This window comes from Ornithorhynchus anatinus, chromosome 20 (genome assembly GCF_004115215.2).
Source record: "Ornithorhynchus anatinus isolate Pmale09 chromosome 20, mOrnAna1.pri.v4, whole genome shotgun sequence".
Classification (NCBI taxonomy): domain Eukaryota; kingdom Metazoa; phylum Chordata; class Mammalia; order Monotremata; family Ornithorhynchidae; genus Ornithorhynchus; species Ornithorhynchus anatinus.
The window spans coordinates 19333151-19357262 of NC_041747.1; the positions used below are offsets into that span (position 1 = coordinate 19333151).

General features: G+C 44.8%; 1 protein-coding gene across 1 annotated transcript in view; it reads left to right on the top strand.

Moving 5' to 3' along the window:
• Nucleotides 1–24112, top strand: part of CWF19L2 (CWF19 like cell cycle control factor 2) — a 58459-nt gene that overhangs the window by 16670 nt on the left and 17677 nt on the right. Inside the window, exons 10-12 of the mRNA XM_007666833.3 lie at nucleotides 3707–3799; nucleotides 10866–10991; nucleotides 11360–11497. Of these exons, the coding sequence (XP_007665023.2) occupies nucleotides 3707–3799; nucleotides 10866–10991; nucleotides 11360–11497 (357 nt within the window). The remainder of the gene's footprint in view (nucleotides 1–3706; nucleotides 3800–10865; nucleotides 10992–11359; nucleotides 11498–24112) is intronic.

Below are 24112 nucleotides of genomic sequence, written 5' to 3' on the forward strand. Positions count from 1 at the left end.
GGAAAGGAGGGCTTAATTGGTGAAGGACTCTCGGAGGAGAGTTATCCTTTCTCTTAGCCCTTCTGCCTCCTAGCCACCGCTCAGTCGTGGCCTTCAACGCTGGAAATGTCTTCCTTATCCGCTGCTTTGAAGCAGCGTGGCTCAGTGGATACGGCGTGGGTCTGCGAGTCCGGTGGATCTGGGTTCTAATCCCGGCTCCGCCACATACCTGCGCCGTGACCTGGGGCAAGTCACCTAACTTCTCTGGGCCGCAGCTACCTCACCTGTAAAATGAGGATAAAGAGAGTGAGCCCCACGTGGGACAGGGATTGCGTCCTACCTGATTAGCTTGTATCTACCCCAGTGCTTAGAACAGTGCTTGGCACGTGGTAGGCGCTTAACAAGTATTATCATTATCATCGTCATCATCATTTTGGGCAAAACACTGCTAAAAAGCCTACTCCTCTCCTTTTGAAGCTACTGATTCCTTGGTACTTTTGTACATGCTTATAAGTTTTTAGTCATAAATTGTATATGCCCTTCTATGTTTATAAGAGCGTGATTCTGTGGTGATCGTTCTGTGGTATCGTTCTGTGGGAGGCAATGTGGCTCAGTGGAAAAGAGCCTGGGCTTCGGAGTCAGAGGTCATGAGTTCGACTCCCGGCTCTGCCACTTGTCGGCTGGGTGACTGTGGGCGAGTCACTTAACTTCTCTGTGCCTCAGTTCCCTCATCTGTAAAATGGGGATTAACTGTGAGCCTCACGTGGGACGACCTGATTACCCTGTATCTACCCCCGCGCTTAGAACAGTGCTCTGCACATAGTAAGCGCTTAACAAATACCAACATTATTATCGTTTTCTTTTTTTCTTTGCTTGTCTTTCCCCAGTTACACTTTATTTCTTTGCAGCAGGAACTCTGCTTTGGTATCATGTATCAGAGAAGCAGCGTGGCTCAGTGGAAAGAGCATGGGCTTGGGAGTCAGAGTTCAAATCCCAGCTCTGCCACTTGTCAGCTGTGTGACTGTGGGCGAGTCACTTAACTTCTCTGTGCCTCAGTTACCTCATCTGTAAAATGGGGATTAAGACGGTGAGCCTCACGTGGGACAACCTGATCACCCTGTATCTCCCCCAGCGCTTAGAACAGTGCTCTGCACGTAGTAAGCGCTTAACAGATACCAACATTATCATTATGTATTTCTCTCGTAATTCACCTTAATGCCTAATATAATGATTTTTACGAAGTAGTCAGTGAATGCATCTGTTAATGAGTTAATATCCATCTTTAAAAGGAAAAACTGGGGTCACAACTGGGATTTTGTTATTTTTGATAGAGAACTATTAAAAGTTTGATATTGAAGATTCCTTAAGGAGATTTTACAGATTTAGAAAAAATACAATCCCTTATCACAAGCAGCCCATCAAGTGGTTTCCAATATTCTGGGGCCACTTATCATTATAGCACCTAACACTGATTTAATGAACTTTCAGTTTGCCTCATATGGGAAGATATGGTCAGCGTGGCTCAGTGGAAAGAGCACGGGCTTTGGAGACAGAGGTCATGAGTTTGAATCCCAGCTCTGCCACTTGTCAGCTGTGTGACTGTGGGCAAGTCACTTAACTTCTCTGTGCCTCGGTTACCTCATCTGTAAAATGGGGATTAAGACTGTGAGCCCCACGTGGGACATCCTGATTCCCCTGTGTCTACCCCAGCGCTTAGAACAGTGCTCGGCACATAGTAAGCGCTTAACAGATACCAACATTATTATTATATGGTCAGTGCTCTTACGAAACTTTCATTTTAAAAAACATGGTTGAGAGAAAATTGATGTGAAATATATATGGCGTATGTAAAAGGAATGTTCCAAATGCTCTCTCTGAATTGATTTTAATTGAACTTTATTCATGTTTTGGGGTTTGGATCGGAAAACGAGGGTGCCTAGGAAACATCAGAGCTGTTGTGATGGCCCCCTCCACCCAAGACACGTTATACCCTCTGGGACTTCGAGACCTAGTAATGCTCAAAATGGTATTTATTAAGCGTTGTCCTTGTGCAGAGCGCTGTACTAAATTCTGGGAGAGACCGCACAGGTGGGAATTAAAGCGGAGTCCCTTTCCTGCGTGAAGTTTTTGGTACCTGCAATTTGACCCTTTTGGCTTTGGTGGGTTTTTAAAAAAATCTGGATATGAAGGTACTGGTCGGAAGTGATGGTTCCACTTAGATTCCCTTCATCATTATTAGAGAATTACAGAAAGAAGAGAAAAGATATGGGGGGCGGTGGGTGGAGTGAATTATGAATGCCCAGATCAATCTCTCGACGAAATCTTTTCTAAACCCTGTTACGGCCACTTTCGATCCATATCTGGCCACGTGCCTGTTGAGACTATTGAGCTTTGAAACAGTCTGAGTGTCGGTCAAGGAAAGAGAAGACGGAGTTTGAGCCTGTTGTGTTCATTCACTCAGTCGTATTTACGGAGCGCTTACCGTGAGCAGAGCACTGGACTGAGACAGAGGAGTCAGACATTAATATCAATAAATCACGGATATGTTCGTAAGCTCTGTGGGGATCGCCGTACTAAGAGAACTGTACTAAGCTCTTGGGAGAGGACAATTCAGCAGCGTTGGTAGACACCATCCCTGCTCAGAAGGGGTTTAGATGGGGAGACAGACGATAAAGTAAATTCCAGATAGGGGAAATGGGGACTGGATACAAATATGTACGGAAGGGCTGCGGATCTGGGGGTGGGGTGAATATCAAGTACTTAAGGGGGACAGATTCAAGTGCAGAGGTGATGTTGAAGGTAGAGACGGGAAACGAGAGCTTAGTCAAGGAAGACTTTTTGGTCCATTGCTTTGTAAAAAAAAAAAAAAAATAAAGAGAAATGAAATATATTCCATTGTATTTTGTGTACGTAATTAATACTTAAATTAAGCATTAATTAATAGAGAGAAAGGTGATCTCCTGAATTTAAAGAACCCAACGTAGCTTGATTAATTCTCTTTTCCAAGTGATCCTAGTATAGGTAGGTCTGTGGCCTTCTGAGAAATGTAGTTCCTAGATAAGGTTTCCTTACATCCACTAGGCAGATGAGCGTGCAGTCATCCATTCTCAGCTCTTCATACCCCAGATTTTCCAACTCGCCCATCATTCTGACTTGGGATGGGATTCTCTAGGGTGTTAGTTATCATGCCCAATTTGATTGCCTCAGGAATAAAAATAATTCAATGCTCGATTAATTAAGCATTAATTAATGTTTTAAATTTCAAGAGATGCTATTAAAGTTCAGAGAACTTTTTTTGAGTGAGTATTTTTCAATTTGAAATTTCTATAGAAATTTCTATAGAATGAGAGATGATGTACATAAGGTCACCGAAGTTTTTCCCCAACGAAGGCCTAGTGGAAAGAGCCCGGGCCTCTGGGAGTCAGAAGATCCCGAGTTCTAATCCTGCCTCCGCCAGTGGCCTGCCGTGTGACCTTGGGCAAGTCACTTTACTCTCCGGGCCTCAGTTTCCTCATCAGTAAAATGGGGATTGGGACAGGGACTGTGTCCAACCCGATTATCTCGTTTCTACCCCAGCACTTAGAACAGTGCCTGGCGCCTAGTAGGGGCTTAACAAACAACACGGTTATGAGTTTCCAAGAAAAATCCACATCTACTCGTAAGTGTTACAGTGGTAGGATGGTCGGTAATACACCTAATGATCTTGTCTGTTTTTGTTTTTTTAAAGGACTTAGCTTTACAACTTAAAGCCCAACTTGAAAAGGCCCGGAAATTGAAAGAGAGTCGAAAACAGGTTCCAGCGAGGAAACCTGATGCGGAGGTAAGCCGTAAATATCTATATGCATTTTGGGTTATAATACCAAGGTATTACCTACCTTTAATGGGATCATCTGGGAAAGAGAATCAAGCTAGGTTGGGTTCTTTAAATTCAGGAGATCACCTCTGTCTTACCCTCTTTCTCTTTCTCTCTCTCTGTCTCTCTGATTTCAGTCGGTGCCTGACCTATAGTGGGGCAGGTATATTTTTGACCCCGGGTTTTGCTTCTTATGAAATTAGTGGCTGTGATTTCTGAGCATTAACTGTTTCTATCTGGGGAACCCAACATGGTCTCGTGGAAGGAGAGAGTCAGGAGATCGGAGTTCTAGTCCTGGCTCTGCCCCTTTCCTGCCGGGTGACTTTGAATAAATCAATTAGCTTCTCTTGGCCTCAGTGTCCTCGTCTGTCAAATGAGGCTCAAATCCCCGTTCTCCCTTCCTCTTAGACCGTGAGCCGTCAGGGGGACAGAAACTCTCTTGTATCTACCCTTGCACTTAACGTGGCGCTTGGCGTATAGAAAGCACTTAATAAATGCCGAAAGTAATTAAATGCACACGTGCCGATCAAAAGCTATCCTTTTTTTACCCTTTTTTCAAAGGTGTATTAGGGTCCCTTAAGGTACAGGAAATTGGGGGGCTGTGGTGTTATTGATTTACCGAATGGGATAGCACATGGTAGGAAATGACAGGTAATGTGCCTTGAACTATATTTTCTAGTTTAAGACGGACTGTACACGTACTATCAGAGGAGCTGAGCTGAAAGTGGATTTCACCGGTGTCGTTTCCGTTAGCTCTCTTCATTTGGTTCAGCCGCTCCCTTTCCTGGCTTTCCTGATATCTCCTTTATAGCTTTTAATCGGGGCCCTTTTTCCTAATGAAGTGTCTCTTACCACTTTCCAGAATGAATGGTCAAGTGCCCCTCTGCCTCCCCGGTTAGATTTGAAATGAGCTGGATTTACCTTTGCAGGATGTGAAGGGCAGTTCCTTGTGAGACAGACTTAATCTGGAACAATTTCCAGCGCTACTCCATTAGCGTTAAAATGCAGTTGGGCATGAAGATAAAAATTATGGTATTTGTTAAGTGCTTACTATGTGCAGAGCACAGTTCTAAGCGCTGGGGTAGATTCAGGGTAATCAGATTGTCCCTCGTGGGGCTCACATTTTTTAATCCCCATTTTTACAGATGAGGTAACTGAGGCACAGAGAAGTAAAGTGACTTGCCCAAGGTCACACAGCAGACAAGTGGCGGAGCCGGGATTGGAACCCACGACCCCTGACTCCCAAGCCCGGGCTCTCTCCACTAAGCCACGCTTGTAATTTTAATTACATACTGTCCTTTAGTTCACAAAAAGTATTATTACACCTTGTTTAAAAAATGCAGGCTACCTTTCTACTTCATTTTTTTGTTGGCCTGGTATGTTTCAGAAAGGTGTAAGAGAAGGCATAGAGTAACTAGACACTAATACGTAGAATAATCAAGTCTCCTAAGTAATGTTGAAAGCTTAAAAGCTCAGGGAAAGGCAGCAGTGATTTGCCTAACCACAGAAGTAAAGGGTTGTGGAATATTTCATTAAAAAAGAAGACAGGTTTTCAGATTCCTTCCGATCAGCATATGAGGAATGCAGAGAACACCTGAATACACTTTCAAGCTGTTTTGCCAATGGGAAAAATGGATAAAATGTGGATCGTCACAATTTTTTCCACCGGGAAAGTTAAGCAACTTTCAGCAGGCGACAGCAAGGGTGACCCTTCCATCAGTCAATAAATGGTATTTATTGAGCGCTTACCGGGGGCAGGACGCTGTACTGTGGGCTTGGGAGACTGCAGTACAACAGAGTTGGCAGACACTTTCCGTGCCTGAATGGAGCTGGTATTTGTAATCCATTTTCTGAAACAGAAAGTTAATTACTCTTGACAAATTTCGGGAGTTTCTCCAGCGCACGTGGCTCGGCCTGGGGGATTGGGGAGCCCAGAGAAGCCCACAGCTAGGGTGGGCTTCCCGCCATTTTAGGCCACATCCTCGAACTCAGAAGAGCCGCCTAAAGTACCCAGAAGTGAGAAATGTTTGGAGTTGATCCCGCAGGTCCCCGAATGAAGTGATGTTTCTCTGTGGGTGTGCTGTGGTATCACTGGGAGAACAGTCTGGTGGTTCATAGTTTCAGAGGGGTTTGGTAGGTTGGGGAACTAGAGGGAGGGCTGGAATCAGACAAAAGAGGAAAAAGAAAATCCCAATAATAATATTAATAATTTGGGTATACGTTAAGCGCTTACTATGTGCCAGGCACCGTATAAAGCGCTGGGGTGGGTACAAGCAAATCGGGTTGGACAGAGTCCCTGTCCCACGTGGGGCTCACGGTCTCAATTCCCATTTGACAGATGAGGTAACGGAGGCACGGAGAAGTTACGTGACTTACCCAAGGTCGCACAGCAGATGAGTGGCGGAGCTGGGATTAGAACCCGTGACCTTCTGACTCCCAGGCCCTGGCTCTTTCCACTATATCATGCTCCTTCTCTCTCCTCGGAGGGCAGCCGCGGTGCTGTACATGAAATAAACCCATAGGTCACCTCCTAAAAACCTCTACTTAGGGAAACAGGGTGGCCTAGCGGAGCACGGGCCTGGGAGCCAGAAGGACCTGGGTTCTAATTCCGGCTCTGCCACCTGTCTGCTTGTCTGTAAGAAAAAGTCTATCCGATTCCAATCATTAATACAGTTAAGTTGAGAAAATAAATATGCAGATTTTTCAAAGAACTTGCAATTTATTTGCTGCAAGCTTATGAATACATTTTGATCTCGAAAAGCGATAAACCGTGGAAGAATTTTTTCCCCCGAGTTCTGTTTTCTCGCTCATCACACAATATAATCTTGTGAAGTTGTTTATATCCTAGTTAATAGGATAGTTCTAGCAGATACTCTGTTATCCATTAAAATAATGACGGTGCGATTCAGGGTGGAGAGAAGAATAACAACTAACTGTCAGAGTAAAATGAGGGTTCAAGAAATAGGATTGATGGAACTGAGAACTTCCAACACTTCTGGTGTTGCCCAGATTCCACTGTGAATATCTTCTTTCATCCCTTTCCCTGTCAGGCTGCCTCCCCCTTCCATCCTCCGCACCCCGTGTCTTCTCAGGTCCACTCACCCCCCCCAACTTTTTTGGGTTGTGTAAATCAGTGAGTCGTGCAGTGTCCCCCCCCTCAAACCACGAACCACGGCCGTCACCAGCAGAAGAGGGGAAGGAAAATACTATCAGGGTTCCCTGCCGGATGCTCGGACACCTGGGACCCAGGGACCGAAGGGGCGCTTATTTTTTGGGAGACCGAACATTCAGAGGGTCAACTTTTAATTTAGTTTTAGTGTTATTTTTGAGGGAGAGATACAATCTTTTAGAACTCATAAGAATGCGGATAATGAAATACAGAAGAATGATCATCATAGACAGTTCTTAATAAAGACGTATGAGGCAGAGAAAACAAAATTAGCTGAACGAAGCAGAAGAAAAGAACCGAGGCAGTCAGCGCGAGGATTCGTGGCGTACGTGTGCCTTTATTTCTTGGAAAAACACGCACACTCAAACTCTGCGTAGGGAAGGTAATGGAAGCTGTATTAATGCTATAATTATAATTTTAGAAAATTAGGAAAAATAGCCATATAAAATAATAGTGATCTGGGCAAATAGGAAGAATAAATTTGTAAAATCACCTAACTTTTTGATTTCAACAGTAAGACCCAGTAAATTTATGCCCTAGGATTATTTTAATGCATTTTTTTAGTACTTACAAAAAAGTCAGCTTAGTACTTTTCCTTGGATAATTAATTCTATAAGTCAACTGTGGCAAGAAGGGGTTTTCTTTTTTTTCTTTTTTTGACTTACACCTACCATGATTAAGTGGGTTTCCCCCAGTTCAGGAGTGGTGGGATTTGTTGAACAATGGATCTTGCTCCCCCCGTCCAGATGGTTTATGATTTTTCAGGCTTCTCACCCCTTACCATTTATAAATCCTTATCTTCTCCACCCTACTGTCCGAGATCCTAGCAAGTAGAATATAATCAAAATCCCGTCGGCAGGCAAAAGGAGATTTAAGGGGCCCAGATCATCTTCCAGTGGAGGGGATGACGATGATGACGTTGATGATGAAGGCGTTTCCCTAGTAGCCTAGTACAGTGGCCTGCACGCACGGTGAAGCGCTCGGTAAATACACTTTGACCGACTGACTCCGCCACAACCGAAAGACCGGAGCGGGGCCCCGCAGCCCGCCGTGGGGAATTCCAGCACAAATCAGTGACACAACACGAGCCACACGGCGGGCGAATAATGAGCCGCGTGAGACTCTCGGGCTGCGGCTTGGCCACCCCCGCCGTGGGGAACCGTTCCAAACTCAACTGCTTTTTAAAACCAACATGAAATAGCGAAAGCGTGTCGGCGTCGTCGTGAGACGTCCTTTCTTATTTAGACTTTCTCTGGGTGGAGAAGCAGTGTGGTCTGGTGACTAGATTGTGAGATACAGGGACCGTGTCTAATTCCCACTGTGTATTCTTTCCCTGGGTTTAGCACAGTGCTCTGCACACAATAAGCACTTCTTAAACCCTACTGTTAGAGGACCGTACTGGGGACAGGAGATGAGTTCTAATTCTGGAGTCAGGAAATGAGTTCTAATTCTAACACCACCACTTGCCTGCTGTAAGACCTTTGGAAAGTCTCTTCTATGGGCCTCAGTTTCCTCACTGGTAAAAAATGGAGACCAGATATCTGCTTTCTCTCCCACTTAGTCTCTGAGCCCGACATGGGCCAGGAACTGTGTCTGATATGATTAAATTGTACCTAACTTCACACTTAGCGCATATAAGAGCTTAACAAATACCTCAGTTATTATAAGACAGCACCACCCGAGCTTGGATTAGAACCCAGGTCCTTCTGACTCCTAAACCTGTGCTCTATCCACTAAGCCGTGCCACTTCTCAACTCCACTGTGCTCTGCCAAGCGCTGTAGAAAGTACAGATAGTTCTCTAAAGAGCACTGGGCAATTCATTGATATGAATTAATAAGAGCTCAAAGAGATTTTGCTACAGACAGGAAAGTGCTGTTATAGTGAACAAGGAATACAAAGCCAAAGTTTTTAAGGGCCTCAGTTATTAAGGTGAATTAGAATTTTCTTTATCCGAGACGCAGCGGTGGTTTTCTTCCCCTCTGCAGGCTGATGTTAGTAAAAGTTAGCAAACTGCCAGCGGTTTTGGCATCAGCACCGAGGAAATATTAACGAAACTCTGATTCATTTAGCAAGATGCTTGGCTAGACTTTATTTAGATGAAAGAAATTTAAACGAGCCTTAATGCTTACCCTGTTCGTAGAGGGACAGGTCCAAAATGATAGTATTCCATGTTTTTGAGAAATCAATTTCCGTATACTAACTCGTTTTATATATTTGAGACTACGATTCACTGTTTTAGTAGGTTACTCAGGAGACTGATTGTAGTTACGTCTTCTGCTGTGTAGTTGCCAAGGTTCTGCGTATCGAACATAGCATCTGTTAGATGTCTCTTCTCTTTCAAAATGTTTGTTGCATAAATACCAAAATGCAGTGATTTCAACCAGTTCCCCCCTCAGAAAAAATAAAGGGACTATAATTTAGCATAAAGTAGTTTATACGGCTTTTCAAAATTGTGTTGTAGCACACTGTGTAGTCTAACCTTCTAGAAGCTCCTGAAATGTAAATAGAGCTTAAAAGCCTGGCTATTAAATTGGGAATTAAACCCAGAACTAGTGAGATTAAGGCAAACAGCGGACTAATGATGGAGGAGAGAAAGCTCGCCGTGTGGCTCCAGCTATTATTATATTTGTTCCACAAGACTTTGGCTTAATAAAGTTAGGTCCTCCATTAGAGCAATAATGGAAATTTGTGTTGTCTTGAATGTATTCATTCTTTCACTTCCTGAAATCATGTATTGTCAATTTACAAAGGCTCTCTCAGGCATTTGTTTGGAAGTTTTTACGCATATATCTTTTCCGTCTCTCATCTCCCCACAGAGTCTCCCCAATCGTTGATCTCCTCATGCTGGATTGATTATTGGGGCCAGACGTAAGGGAATGATGAAAAAGGAGTAGAGCCAGGCGACCTTTTTTTTGGCTCTTTCTGGTTTTAGGGCCTAAGGGGGGACCCTTACGTGACCTGGAAACATGTAAGGCTACTTTGAGGACCATCTCCACAAGGATTAGCAAAGAGAGAGCCTTGGAAAAGATTATTTTTATCTGGGGCAGAAAGAACCAGTGAAAAATAGCAGAATCTTCAGCACTCAGTTAGTGCCATGGTTTTCATTTTCGCAGGCCAGCCCTCCTGAGCGTGGAATTGAAATGGGGACATTGAAGTGTGAGGTATCTTTAATTTCAGAGAGACTGCACTTACATTGTCATGGGAATCCCTTATTTCAATATGCAGGAAATTGTTGCACCTTACCAAACACTTTAGAGTTGATCTTCACAAAATTCAGTATTTAATTTCAATGTTTGTATTTTGATTTTTAACCGTTCGATTTACATTCAGATAAGGAACATGAGTTTTTGTGGGGGGAGGCTTTGCGAATATTCAGGTTTGAGTCTATCGCATACAAATGGTGTGTAGCAATATCTGGAATCTAGTCTGGAATTTTAGAAACTCACTCCTTTTGTTCGTGACTTTCTTCCTTTGCCACGTGTTCATTTTTTCTTCAGTTTTCATTTTTGTTTTAAATTGGAAAATCATCGATTGAAAATAATGCCAACAAATTGGATAAACGATAAAGAAATTGAAATAAGGCAATGTCTCGCAAGCTTCTGACACTGATAGGTGAAAGCTTCTGTGACTGTTGTTTTCACAGTAAATGGATTGGAGAGTTGTTGTTTTTTTCATAAATCACTAGCACTGAAGGGTGAAATGAAAGATCAAATGTTTCCCTCAATATTTTGAGTTGCAGTGGCGAATTGGGATTTGAACGATTTAGGCAAGTTATGTTTTTGGTGTTTTTTTTTTAAAACAGTTGTTTTGTTGATTTTACCCGATCTCATAGTTTGGGTTGTCCATTTCTATCCCTGACCCAGGTTGAAGCTCACGAGGAAGCCAACGAAGTGGTCCTTGTGAGAACAGATCAGTCTGGAAGGGCATGGCCTGTGAGCTCACCAGGGGAACCACTGGAGCCGAAAGGAGGGAGAAGGAAAAGGCAGATGGTATGTTTGGTTGGTGTGACGTCTTTTGCTTATGTTTTTCATAATAATTACAGTTGCTAAGATGGAACTGGGTTTAGAGCAAAGGCGGGTTAATGTTCACATAGACAGGCAAGGGTATGACTCATTTCCTCATCTGTAAAATGGAGATTCGATTCCCATTCTGCCTCCTACTTAGACCGTGAGCCCCATGTGAGACGGGGGCTGTGTCCAACCCGATGAACTTGTATTTTCCCCGATGCTTAGACCAGTGCTTGATACATAGTAAGCGCTGAAAAGGTACCATTATTATTAGCGTCCTCTTTTATTCTGGTTTTGAAATTTGATGTTCTTTTCTCTTTTCACAAGAGCAACATTTGTCTTCTTCCTAGGCTACCACTCACGTAGATAAAGAAAGGGTCAGATACTTCCATAATGACGACCATCAAAGTCTGAAGGACCTGGTCAAGAGTGAAAAGATGGGAACGGCTGAAGATCAAAACCAGCTTTTCATGCGCATGGCATCTAAGGTCAGATCTCTCCTGGACAACTCTCCCGTAGTCGGGAGTTCCCGCACAATGTCCAGTGGCTTATCACCCAGGTCCTTTGTTATTCCTCTTTCACACTCCATCTGTATCAACCCATCACTCATTAGCACGGTATCCTCCTTTACCTTTTCTCCTCCTCCTCACTATTACTTTTGTGCAAAAAGCATGCAGAGTATTCTAATAGGCACTTGGCTCCCCCTAGACTATAAACTTGATGTGGGCAGGGAATGTGTCTCTCTTATTGTTATATTGTCCTCCCCCCAGCACTTAGCACAGTAAGTGCTCAGTAAATACGGAGTGACTGACTGAGAGAGAGCCCGAAGAAGTATAAGATGTGTACCCTGCCCTTTAACGTAGAGGGTCCAGAGCTGTGGTAGGAGAATTCAATCAATCATATTGAGCACTTTCTGTGGGCAGAGCACTGTACTAAGCGTTTGGGAGGGTACAGTATAACAGAGCTGGTAGACACGTTCCCTGTCAGTACACAAGAAAGCCTTTTTTTATCCAACCAATCCTGGGGCTGTGCTCTGATTAAACAGTCATTTGGTATTGAGCACTTACTGTGTGCAGAGCACTGTACTGTTCGCTTGAGAGAGTACAGTAGAACAGAGCATAAAAGAGTTGGTAGATTCGTTCCCTACCCACAATAAGCTTACCGGAGGAAGGTGTCAGAGTGTCCCAGGGAAATATCTTGGTTGGGAAGATGGAACTGATTGGAATCAAGAAGATCTAGGCAGTCCACCCTCCTATAGTGGATCACCTGAAGTAGCAAATCAAAGCGAGACTGCCAACACGTCTGTTCGAATTGCCGTCAGATAGCGAGGCCTGCGCGCTCGGGCTTCACGCTCAACCGAGGGCCTGCAGAACGATACGACCGTCCACCTTTCCCTAAGATTGGGCGTCCCGGGATAAACACCACATCTTCCTCTTTGAGAGGCTAAAGTGGCAAGGCAGGACCACAAGCGATAGAGACGGGAAAAGAAGTTTGTCTACTATCATTGAAGCTATTTTTTTACCTTAACAGAGTTTCACTGGCTGGGATAAGTGAGTTGAATAGACACCCAAACAGCCACAATTAGTGCGCTGAAATACAGTCTTGGAAAGCAAGGAGGACAGGGGAAAGAATGAACCAAATTCTGAGAGGGCATTGAACACTCAGCTCAGGACCTCTGGTCTTAATTTAATCATCTCTTTTTCGGCGAGGGAGGAATATAGATGGTACCCAGTCCACTTTTCTGAACAGTACTCCATTTCAGTCACAGACCAGTGAATTTCGATTCGATAGAGCGGGTATATTTGGGGAGACTTTTTCTTCCCAAAAGATATATTGAAATCGTCTTCTAATCCCGTAACTGGGGCCTTTGCTACGCTTGAGAGTAATCAATTTTAGTGCATATGTTGGATCCAGAGGCCAGAAACAGTGACTCACTGAGGCGTTAGGCCCGTTTCATGGCATCTTCATAATCTGGAAACCGAGTGCAGGCTCTCAGGACAAGCCTGGCCTTATAGATTTCCCAGCCCTAAGCATTTTATAGTGGGTGTTAGCCAATAATATAAATTAAGATGGCCTTAATAAATGCGACTGAATGAATGAAGGAAGCGAACGACGTGTCTTAGTGGCAAGAGCCCGGGCTTGGGAGTCAGAGGTTGTGGGTTCTAATCCCGGCTCCGCCGTTTGTCAGCTGTGTGATTTGGGGCAAGTCGCTTCACTTCTCTGGGCTTCAGTTACCTCCTCACCTGTAAAATGGGGATGAAGACTGTGAGGCCCATGTGGGGCAACCTGATTTCCTTGAATCTACCTCAGTGCTTGGATCAGTGCTTGGCATGGAGTGAGTGCTTAACAAATACCATTATTATGATTTTTATTAATGAAGTGACACAGCTGGGGAGTGGCAGAGCAGGACTTGGAACCCACGTCCTCTGACTTCCAGGCTCGTGCACTTTAGTACCCTGCCTCTGACTGACAACAGAGGCCGTATAAAGGACCGGTGTGATGGTTTGCTTTCCTTGTCCCCCATCCTCGTATTTATAAATGTGCTACCTCTCACTTCCCTGCTAATAATTCATAACGGACCTCTCGCCCAACATTTTATCCCAATCCTTCTGGAATCTATCGATACTTTCTTCCTGCACAACCTCTCTGGTAACTTTCACTCTCTTAAAATCCTATCCTGTGAAAAGTTTCAACGAAAAGACACGGTATTGTCCGACAGATTTGTTATGGGTAACGGATGGGGGAAATCCTTTATTTCTTTTCCATCGAAACTGTCTTTGCTGCTCTTTGTTTAGTCATGCTCGATTAAAACAACTGTAGGAAGCCCAGGACTCAACATTTTTAGAAAGGAAAGTAACAGTCAGGAGGCTCTAGCGAAGTGCATTTTTCAACCACTGAGATGTAAAATTTGGAAACCGTTGCCCTTTCTTTTGTCTAATGCAGTAGTTTAGTTCACGGGATTACCTGCAAATAACCATTATGCGTGAAAGCAAATCTCTCCATTCAGTCAGAAGGTGGAATTTTCTCTGCTTGAAAATATGTCCCGTTAGAACTGGGAGAAGAAACCTACTCGTAGAGTTGTCTAAAGTGAATTATTGGGATAGTCCTACTCTGGGCTTATTCTTTAGATGTGAATGTTGGGATTCTACAACGACGATGTAGTCTGCTCCAATAACCCTTGAAAAGAGGATAAGGATAGATACTTACTCAAAGAAAAAAACACTTTTAGGAGAAAATCAGTTAGGTTTAGAGAAGCGGCGTGGCCTAGCGGACGGAGCACAGGCCTAGGAGTCGGAAGGACCAGGGTTCTAATCCCAGCTCTTCTCTGGCCCCAGTTCCCTCCTCTGTAAAATGGGGACTGTGAGCCCCATGTGGGACCGGGATTGTGTCCAACCTGATTACCTTGTACCTACCCCAAGCGCTCAGTACAGTGGCTGGTACACAGCACTTAAGAAATGCCACAATTTTATCATTATCATTACTGTTAGTATTGTTTTTGTTATTATCGGTCTGCATCGTTCCTTCCTGAGGGTCGTTCAGTGAAATGCATAAGGCTGGTCACTTCTGGACCCACCGAATGATAGCTTCAAATTGTACTAAAAAGAGGCTTTCGAAAATCTTTCTTCAAGAATGAGTTCTGCTTATATGGAGTATATGGAATATATCGCCAGTGCACTTTAGAAAGGTTGTAGAGAAGCTGGAAAGCGATAAAAATAATTAAAGGATGGAGAATAGGTTTATGAGGAAAGGTTAAAGGAATTAGGTTGTTTTGCCTTGAGAAGAGAGAGCTTACTTACTCTCTCCCAGGATTCCAACAATTTTATGATTAGGATATTTGGCTGAACAGGTGGAAATGGATTTCTCGTACCCCTGGAGAAAATTTGGTTGGCCATCTGGAAGAGCTTTTTTGACAAGTAAGGTGAGAAAATGGCCTTAAGAGGAAGGCTGGTGAGAGTCCGCCAGTGTAATACAAATAAGAATAATAATGATGATAATTTAAATAATTATGGTATTTGTTAAGCACTTACTATGTGCCAAGCACTGTTCTAAGCGCTGGAGTAGACACAAGGTAATTAGGCAGTAAACAGTCCCTGTCTCACATGGAGCTCACGGACTTAATCCCCATTTTTCAGAAGTAACTGAGGCTCATAGTAGTGAAGAGACATGCCCAAGGCCACACAGCAGGCAAGTGGTGGAGCGAGGATTAGAATCCACAACCTTCTGATTCCCAGACCCGTGCGCTATCCACTACATCGTGCAGTGTTGTCGATCTTTGGGAAAAGAAGAGATAATTGTGTATTCTTTTCTTAAAGACCCTGAACGATTCACACATTCCCCTGCTTGGGAAGGGGGCTGGTCCAGAGGATTCCTCCCGGTTCAGTGATTCCGTTCTCTCTAGACATTTTATCGTAGTTCAGTAGTTTCGTGAATGTTTGCAAGCCGAGAGAAAGATGCTTTATTTTCACTTGACCCCCAAATCTACATCTCCAGCCCTGACCTCTCGCCTTCCCTGCAATCTCGCATTTCCTCCCGCCTTCAAGACGACTCTCCTTGCCTGTCCTGCCGACACCTCAAATTAAACATGTCCGAAACCCAACTCCTTATCTTTCGACCCGACCCTTGTCCCCTCCGGTCTTGGCCGTCACTGACAACACCACGAACCTCGGCGTTGACCTCGACCCATCTCTCTTTTCACCCACGTATTCATTCTGTCTCCAGAACCTGCTACGTCCATTGTACTGTACTCTTCCCAAGTACCAGTACGGTGCTCCGCACGTAGAAAGCACTCGATAAATGCCATTGATTGATTGAACTGTCGGCCCATCAGTTAATACATTTTTTCGAGTATTTTCATTTCAGATGTATTAATATAACTAGCATTTCCAAGTGGTCGCGCTAGGTCTCCCCTTTACTCTCTTGGGTGCACCCCGTCTTAATCTCTGCGACCCATTTTGCCTCATCTGGGAAAAATGGACACCTGCACTCAGCGCTGCCTAAGCCTAGCCCACTCTGTTCAAGTCTATACGTCAACGAAAACAAATCCTTGGCCAAATTGGATCTCTCGCTAGCCTGACTCTAATTTGAATCACTAACCATCACGGTTTATTGCATCAGTGTGCCGTCTAGCTCATCCAAAGTAGATTATGGATCTGTTAGACTTTTTCTCTCTTAATAATAACTGCCTTATGCCGGTTGCCAGGTAACGTGGACCGACGTCGGGTTTCCGCCGCCGTTTGATAAAACCCGCGCTGCAGTTTGCCCGGTTTTACCAAACTAAAAATGGCGCTGGGGTGTAAGATTGAGTTTTTAATTGAAGGATTTGCATAATCAGGTAAAAATAAAATTCACGGTAATAATCGCGGTATTTGTTACGTGTTTACTGGGTGCCGGGCACTGTGCAGAGGGCTGGGATAGATACAAGCAAATCGGGTTGGACACAGTCCCTGTCCCACATGGGGCTCAGAGTCTTAATCCCCGTTTTTACAGATGAGGGAACCGAGGCCCAGAGAAGTGAAGTGACTTGCCCAGGGTCACTCAGCAGACAAGTGGCCGAGGCAGGATTGGTACCCGTGACCTTCTGACTCCTAGGCCCGTGCTCCATCCACTAACCTCGCAGAGAGGCGTGAGGATTGTTCTTACTAGACTGAGAGCTTAGCTTGCACACGGATTGGTTTCCTTGCAATTTTTGGCAATTGAAACATTTCTAATGGCGATGCCTTTTCTTTTTCGGCATCACCGTGGCATTCGATAAGCGCTCACAAAGCGTCAGACACTGTTCTGAGCTCTCGGATAGCTCTGTTAACCCATCAGGTTATCGATGGGTAGTTTCACCTGCCAAATCAGAAGAATTTATTGAGTGTTTGCTTGTGTGCGGAACCCTGCCGCTCCCTGAAGGGAATTATCCGTGGCAAGGCTGGCAAGAGGCAGCCGGGGCTTCGCTGTCCGCGGTCACATCTCTCCCCAACCCTCTTCCTCGCCAGAGCTTTCCAAGGCTGCCTCTTCTGCCCCTTTACCACGTGCTTCGAACCACGGTGTCCTCTGAGCCCCTCAACTTTCGAACCGTTTTATAAAAAACGTAATCAGTTCTTGATATTAAAATGATTCGGCTTACCCAAATATTGAATGTAACGCTATTAGACAGTTAAGTGTTCATCCTTTTCTCCTCTTTTTAAATGTCTTTTCCTACTTTCGGCAGCAGCTGCGATTTTTTTTTTTCCAGTTCACGGGGCTAATAGGCTGAAGAAATAATTTAGCTTTGTTTTTGAGTGGTTTTTTATGGAGGTTAGTTAGCACGAGTAGCACAGAGAGGGCTTAAGACTCTCTGGGAACTCAGTGTGCCTCGGTTACTTTATCTGTAAAATGGGGATTAGGACTGCCAGCCCCATGTGGGACAGGGACCGTGTCCAACCCGATTTGCTTGTATCTATCCCAGCGCTTAGTACAGTGCTTGGCACATAATAAGCACTTAACAAATACCAAGGTTCAGTTAAATGCTAGTTTTTGGAATGCCCTATCCAGAAATCTCTGCAATTGTTACTGTGAAGAGAAGTTTTGGACTAGGCTTGAATTACTCCTTCAAAGAGAGTCTCATTTCCAGAAAATAGTAGAAATCATGAAGACCAAACTGTAAAAGACTCTTTGCAAATAGAATTCTTTCTTGCCTTCAATCAGTCAATTGCATTTACGGAGCACTTACTTTGGGCAGAGCACTGTACTAAGCGCTTCACAAGTGGGGTGTTTTCTGGGAACAAAACGAAACCTCTTTGGCCACTGGTTTTACGGCTCAGGGAGTCAATCTGTCTCATTTGAAGAGATTTCACCCCTGGAGAAGACTCTAAATTTGACCACGAGAGCCCGATATCTTATTTTTCCTGTTAGCCGATTGTAAACTTTTGAATATCTACCCGCAAGGCTAGTATGATGTGCGATTGCCCAAGTAAATGTCTTCTTCCCACCCTCCTTGTTGTTTTTCGAAAATGAATCGCGAAAGAAAAAAATCCTGAGCCGAATCTCTCTCTCAAATGAAAAAAATATATATATAATTCATACAGTGCGGTGGTTAATTATCGGTTATGGTGAATAAAAGGTCATGTTGAGTCAAGGTTTCCACAGCAACTATAAGCTGGCAGAGTTGAATGTAGGTAGTTTTTGGCATTGTGCGTGTTTTTAACTTTGATGCCTTTCTCTGCCAAGTTGCTAATGCCTATTTTAATTCAAATCGCTACTCCCCTGACTCCGTGCAGAGGCAAGCGTGAAAAGTTTCTCCGGAAATATGGCGTAAGGGGGCAAGGGGAAGATGGTTTAGCTTCGATATGTCTGTTAAAATGGGGCTTGGGTTGGAAATACCTTTGAAATCCTAATATCTCCACCCTCCAGAATGGCATGACCCGTGAAAGCTCAGAATCCAACCATGAGGTAAACGGAGTATTTGTTGTACAAATTAGGGTTAGATTCCTGCTTCAGAGGAATCCTCCCGGTGTTATCCAGAAAGTCGGCGGTCAAAGAAACCTCAGTGAATAGACGAAACAAAGCGACGGTTCGTGAATCAGATCCAATCAAGCAGAATCGAATACTACCTACAGCCAACCCTGCCATAGTGCAGTTGCTGTGGAAACCTTGACATGGAGTTTTCTGGCTTTTGCTCATCAAAACCAGTAATTATAGCATCCCGTCAAGGTTTTTTGTTTTTGTATGACATATTAACAAAATAAGCTCCCTTTCTTTTTGGGTGTTGCAATCAGTTCTTCCGTAATGCATTTTTTACTCTGCATTTTGGGTAGGGCACTGTTAGAGAACAAGGAGATGTTCTTCCCGATTACACCCGTGTGTTTGTTATTCATCGGGGTTGTAGAAGGAATGGTGAGTCTTCCTCGCTGCCCCTTCTTAAAATATATATTCTGAGTACACAGCCTTTAAATATAAACACTGTCATTTAAAATAGAAGACGTCAGTGTTGCCATGACAATATAAAGTCAACCTGCTCACGTAATACGTACGCTGCTTGTTTCGCATACTTCTTGATAAAGCAAGCCATAATCGTATCTGTCTGATTCCAAGATAACTCTAATTTGGGCCGGGGCAGGTAGCGTATAGGGAAATAGGTGATCTGTCAGTCAGAACTATTTATCGAGTCGATGCATTTTTAGGGGAAGGATAACGATCCCGTGAAGTAATTAAGTTCCCTACTCATTCGATTTTTGCCTCCAAGTAAAAAGTGCATGCAATCCCTGTATTAATATGATTCTAAAACTTGCGAGACTTGGCTGATTTTCCCACACACCGTCACGGCAGCCGCTCTTGCTGTTTTGTAGCCCCCTCTCCCCGACCCCGGCCCAAGCCTTGGGGATGGAGACAGGGATGGACTGGGTTCGGAGGGGGGCACGCAAGATATCGGGGGGCTTGTTCTGCTCCCAACCCTGGTCTGTCCCCGTCCCCGCTCCGGTGACCTTGGCCGGGGAAGGGAGAAGCAGCACGGCCAAGTGGATGGAGCACAGACCTCAGAGTCAGAAGGACCTGGGTTCTAATCCCGGCTCCGCCACGCGTCTGCCGTGTGACCTTAGGCAAGTCACTTCATTTCTCTGGACCTCAGTTACTTCATCTGTAAAATGGGGATTAAGAGCGTGAGCCCCAGGCGGGACAGGGACCGTGTCCATCCTGATTACCTCTCATCTACCCTTAGTGCTTGGCGCATAGTAAGCGCTTAACATATACCATCATAATAATAATTATTATTAGGTAGAATTACAGGTGGGAAGGGAGTTGGGAGGGGAAAGTTGCACTCAGAGCGGCTGCACTTGTCTTAGTTTCAGACAAATCCTGGAGCGTTGGGGCAGAAAGCCACTGGGAATCAGGGAGGAGAAGTTCCAGTGAGGAAAGGGGAGAAGAGGAAGGGAATTCGAGTGCATTCTAACTTTTCTGTAGTATTTGGCCGTCAGATCGCCGCCTGTTGTGAGAGGGATCTAGCTAATTTGGTTTGAGTGTGGGCAGGCTGTTCCGTAGAATAAAACCAGTCACAGTCCAACCACGGTTTATATAAGCCGACTGTATATGCCGGGGAGTATATACTGTATATAAACACTGCGTATATCGTATAATGGGCACCAGTATACAGCCAAATGATCTGACTTTGGGAACAGATGTAAGCAACTTGGGCTTTCCCCCCCCCACCCTTTTGTGGTATTTATGAAGCTGTCAAACGCCATTCTGAGCGCTGCTAATTAGGTTGGAGACGGTCCCTGTCCTGCTCACAGTCAATGTAGGAGGGAATAATAATAATCATAATTCTGGTATTTGTTAAGCGCTTACTAGGTGCCAGGCACTGTCCAAAGCGCTGGGGTGGATACAAGCCGATCCGGTTGGACACAGTCCTTGTCCCACTTGGGGCTCACAGTCTTAATCCCCATTTTCCGGATGAGGTAACTGAGGCCCAGAGAAGTGAAGTAACTTGCCCAAGGCCACAGGGCGGACAAGTGGCGGAGCTGGGATTAGAACTCATGACTCCTGGGCCCGTGTTCTCTCCACTACGCCGTGCTGCTTCTTAAGCACTTTGATTCTCTCCCCACGCCAGCCCCACACTCTCCTTTCGTAATTTTATTCACCCCTCCCCAGCCCCACAGCGCTTAATGTACACAGACTCATACTCCCTTTTGTTCCCCTGTCTGTAATTTATTTTAACTTCCGTCTCCCACTCCGGACCTCTGCCCTCGAAGGATCTCGGGGTGTCTATTAAATCTGTAGTATTGTACTCTCCCAAGTGTTTAGTACAGTGCCCTGCGTCCAGCGCTCAGTACAGTGCCTGGCACATAGTAAGCACTTAACAAATGCCATTATTATTATTATGGTAAGCTCTCAGTAAATACCATTGCTTGTTTGGGAAGACAGGAACATATATGCAACAGTAACACGCAGACGTGGCTTATAATCGCTGGGAAAAGGTCTTTGCTCACATATGTCGACCTATGTGTTTTTAATCAGTCAATCCAGGTAAGACTGGGAGAGATAATAATAATAATAATAATTACGGGTTTTGTTAAGCATTTACTGTGCTGGGGTGGATCCAAGCAAATCGGTTGGGTCACAGTCCCTGTCCCATTTAGGTCTCACAAACTCAATCCCCATTTTACAGTCGAGGTAACCGAGGCCCAAAGAAGTGAAATGACTTGCCCGAGGTCACACGGCAGAAAAGTGGCGGGGCCGGGATTAGAGGGGTGATCAAAGGTGGTGTCAGAACCCCTTCCAGTCTTCCAGGAAATTCTTCCACCTCATCAGGCTGCTGGCATCCTACACAGCCCTCAAACAGCCTTTCAGGAACTGGTAAGTGCTGCTGATCAGGCCCCGAAACCGATCTACAGAACGGCACGTATGCGGATGATCGCGAAGAGCTTTTCCGGCGGTTAGCTGGAAGAAGATCGAGGCTCAGTTGCAGCCAGCAATTGAATAAAACTCCAGATCGCTCTCCCTGACGTACCATCGGCTCCCGGCGCGGAGCACCTCGCCCGCCAAACCAGTCATGGGATTTGGCACGCTCTTCTGCCACGCTGCTGCCGTATCCTCAGTGTGGCATCGAAACTGACGGTAAACAGAGCAGTTAGCCTAGTTATCCTGGCGGTGACAGCGCAGCCTGGACCTGTCCTCGTCTGTTTCTTGAGGCGTTTCGTCGGCCTCCGTTATATGCCTCCCCCTGTTCGATGTCCAGGACAGATGGCCAGAGCCAAGGTCTTACATGCAGTCGGTCTAGCGCGGCTCGGATGATTATTTTAGAAAAAGGGAAAAAAAACTGATGTAAAATAAGGGGCTGCGTTGGAAGCCACCCAGCTACAGCAGACCAAAAGCGCAGCCGTTAAAGGACAACGCATTCCGTACGGAAGGATCGTGCTGGGTCTTTTCGGCCACCCCTACGTCTGTGAATCCAACCCTACCGTCGGGATTCCCTTCAGACCAGCAAGGCGGCTGAAATAGAATTCCTCGCAAGAGCAAGTTTCAGCACAGGCTGCTGGAAGCCACATTTGAGGTTGGGCATCAGTGTTGCAAAGAGAGAAAAAGGAATGAGCGTGCTTTGCACACAGTAAGCGCTCAGTAAATACGATCGAATACTTACTCTTGATAAGGATAATAGGTACGCTGCAGAATTTTCAAATGGAGTTTTGGGGTACAAAGCCACTAAAATGACAGTCGTCGCTATGGCCCCAGGCACTGGGAAGGCTAGGTGGCTGAGCAAGTATTTACAATTCTGGGGCGACTGAGTCAGAACAGGGCAGGAGACAACTTTATAGTTGGTGTCCCCCCCCCGCTAATAATAATAATAATTACGGCGCTTACTAAGCACTTGCTATGTGCCCAGCGCAGTTGGATGCAGGTTGGACGCAGTCCCTGCCCCACATGGGACTCGCACTCTTAATCCCCATTTTACAGATGAGGTAACTGAGAAATGAAGTGACGTACCCAAAGTGACACGGCAGACCCATGGTGGAGGCGAAATTAGAACCCAGGTCCTTTGGACTCCCACTGAGTCCCACTATCCACTGAGCCACGCTGCTTATCCAATAGGTAGAATCAAGTGTTCTATTTGAAGAGTTAAACAGCCTTTTTTTCCCCCTCAAAATATGTCTTTGAAACATGGTGAAATGGTCTCTTTGTGTATTGTCATCCTTTTCAGCGACTGTAAAAGTGTCTGGAGTTTCAATAGCACTTAAAAAAAAATACTACATACTCGGGGCCAAGCTTCAATTAAAAAAAGAAAAATATTCCCAGAGCACTTGAAATGTACCTGCAGAGATTAGTCTATTTTTGCTACTTTTGTCAGTTCTAATTCATGTGAGGCACTTAAATTCAGATGCATTAAATTGCATCAGTAGATATAGTAAATAGCTCAGAGAGTGTGGTAAAATTTTACCCAGCTTATATAATGGTAATGTTCTAAGTACTGCCGTCCATTAATATATCACTTTCATCCAAGGATCTGAAAGCCTAACGGAGAAAGTGCTAATGTGATAGTCTCTCTTTCTCCAACTATTAAGGCCCGAAAACAAATTAGCTTTCACAGTTGGAATTGATTTAAAAGGCGTCCGTTTACATCGCGCTCAGCCAGTGGGTAGGTTCCGAAATAAATTCACTAGCTTCTCTAGATGGGAGAATGGGATATACAGTGACTCTCGCATGAGCCGGTAAAGTGAAGGAGGGTGTGGTCGGAGAGAGAGAGAGACGCTCTTTGGATGACAAGAAGGGTGGATTCTAGAAATAAAATCACAGCGGAACAACCGACAGGATTTGGTGACAGAATGTGGTGGTTGAGAGAGAGGGAGTTCGCGGTCATGCCAAGGTTGAGGGTTGGAGAGACAGAGTGATGGGTGGGAGTGTCAACTGAGATGGGAAATTTTAGGAGGAGGAGAGGATGTGAGAAGATGAAATTCACGTTTGGATGTATTGAGTTAGTAATCGTGCCTGGACGTCAGTCAGCGGAATTTTTGTCATTATTATCGAGTGCCGTCGAGTCGCTTCCGATTCATAGCGGCTCCGTGGATGTACTTTCTCCAGAGAGTCCTGTCCTCTTCCATAATCTGCCACGTTTCTAACGGTCCTTCCGTTATCGTTGTTAGGGTCTCTGTCCGTCTAGCTGCCGGTCTGCCTCTTCCACGCTTTCCCTGGACTTTTCCTAGCCTGAGTGTCTTCTCCAGAAGATTAGTCCTCCTGATTACGTGTCCAAAATATGCTAATCTAATTCGAGACATTTGGCCTTCCAAAGACCACTTTGGTTTAATTTGCTCCAAAATCCATTTGTTGATTTTTTGGGCAGTCCATGGTATTTGCAAAAGCCTTCTCCCACACCACATTTCAAAAGAATCGATGTTCTTTCTATCCTGTTTTTCACCGTCCAGCTTTCGGATCCATACATTGTCACTGGAAACGCCGTAGAGTGGACAGTTTTTAATTTTGTGGCAGTTGTCACATCAGCCCATTTCATGACTTTTTCCAGGCTCTTCATAGCAAGTCTTCCTGCCATTAATCTTCGGCATATTTCTTGGCTATTGGTTCCTTTATTGTTGATTATCGGTCCCGGGAGAGAAAAATTGTCAACTATTTCAGTCTTCTCTCTAACCACTCCA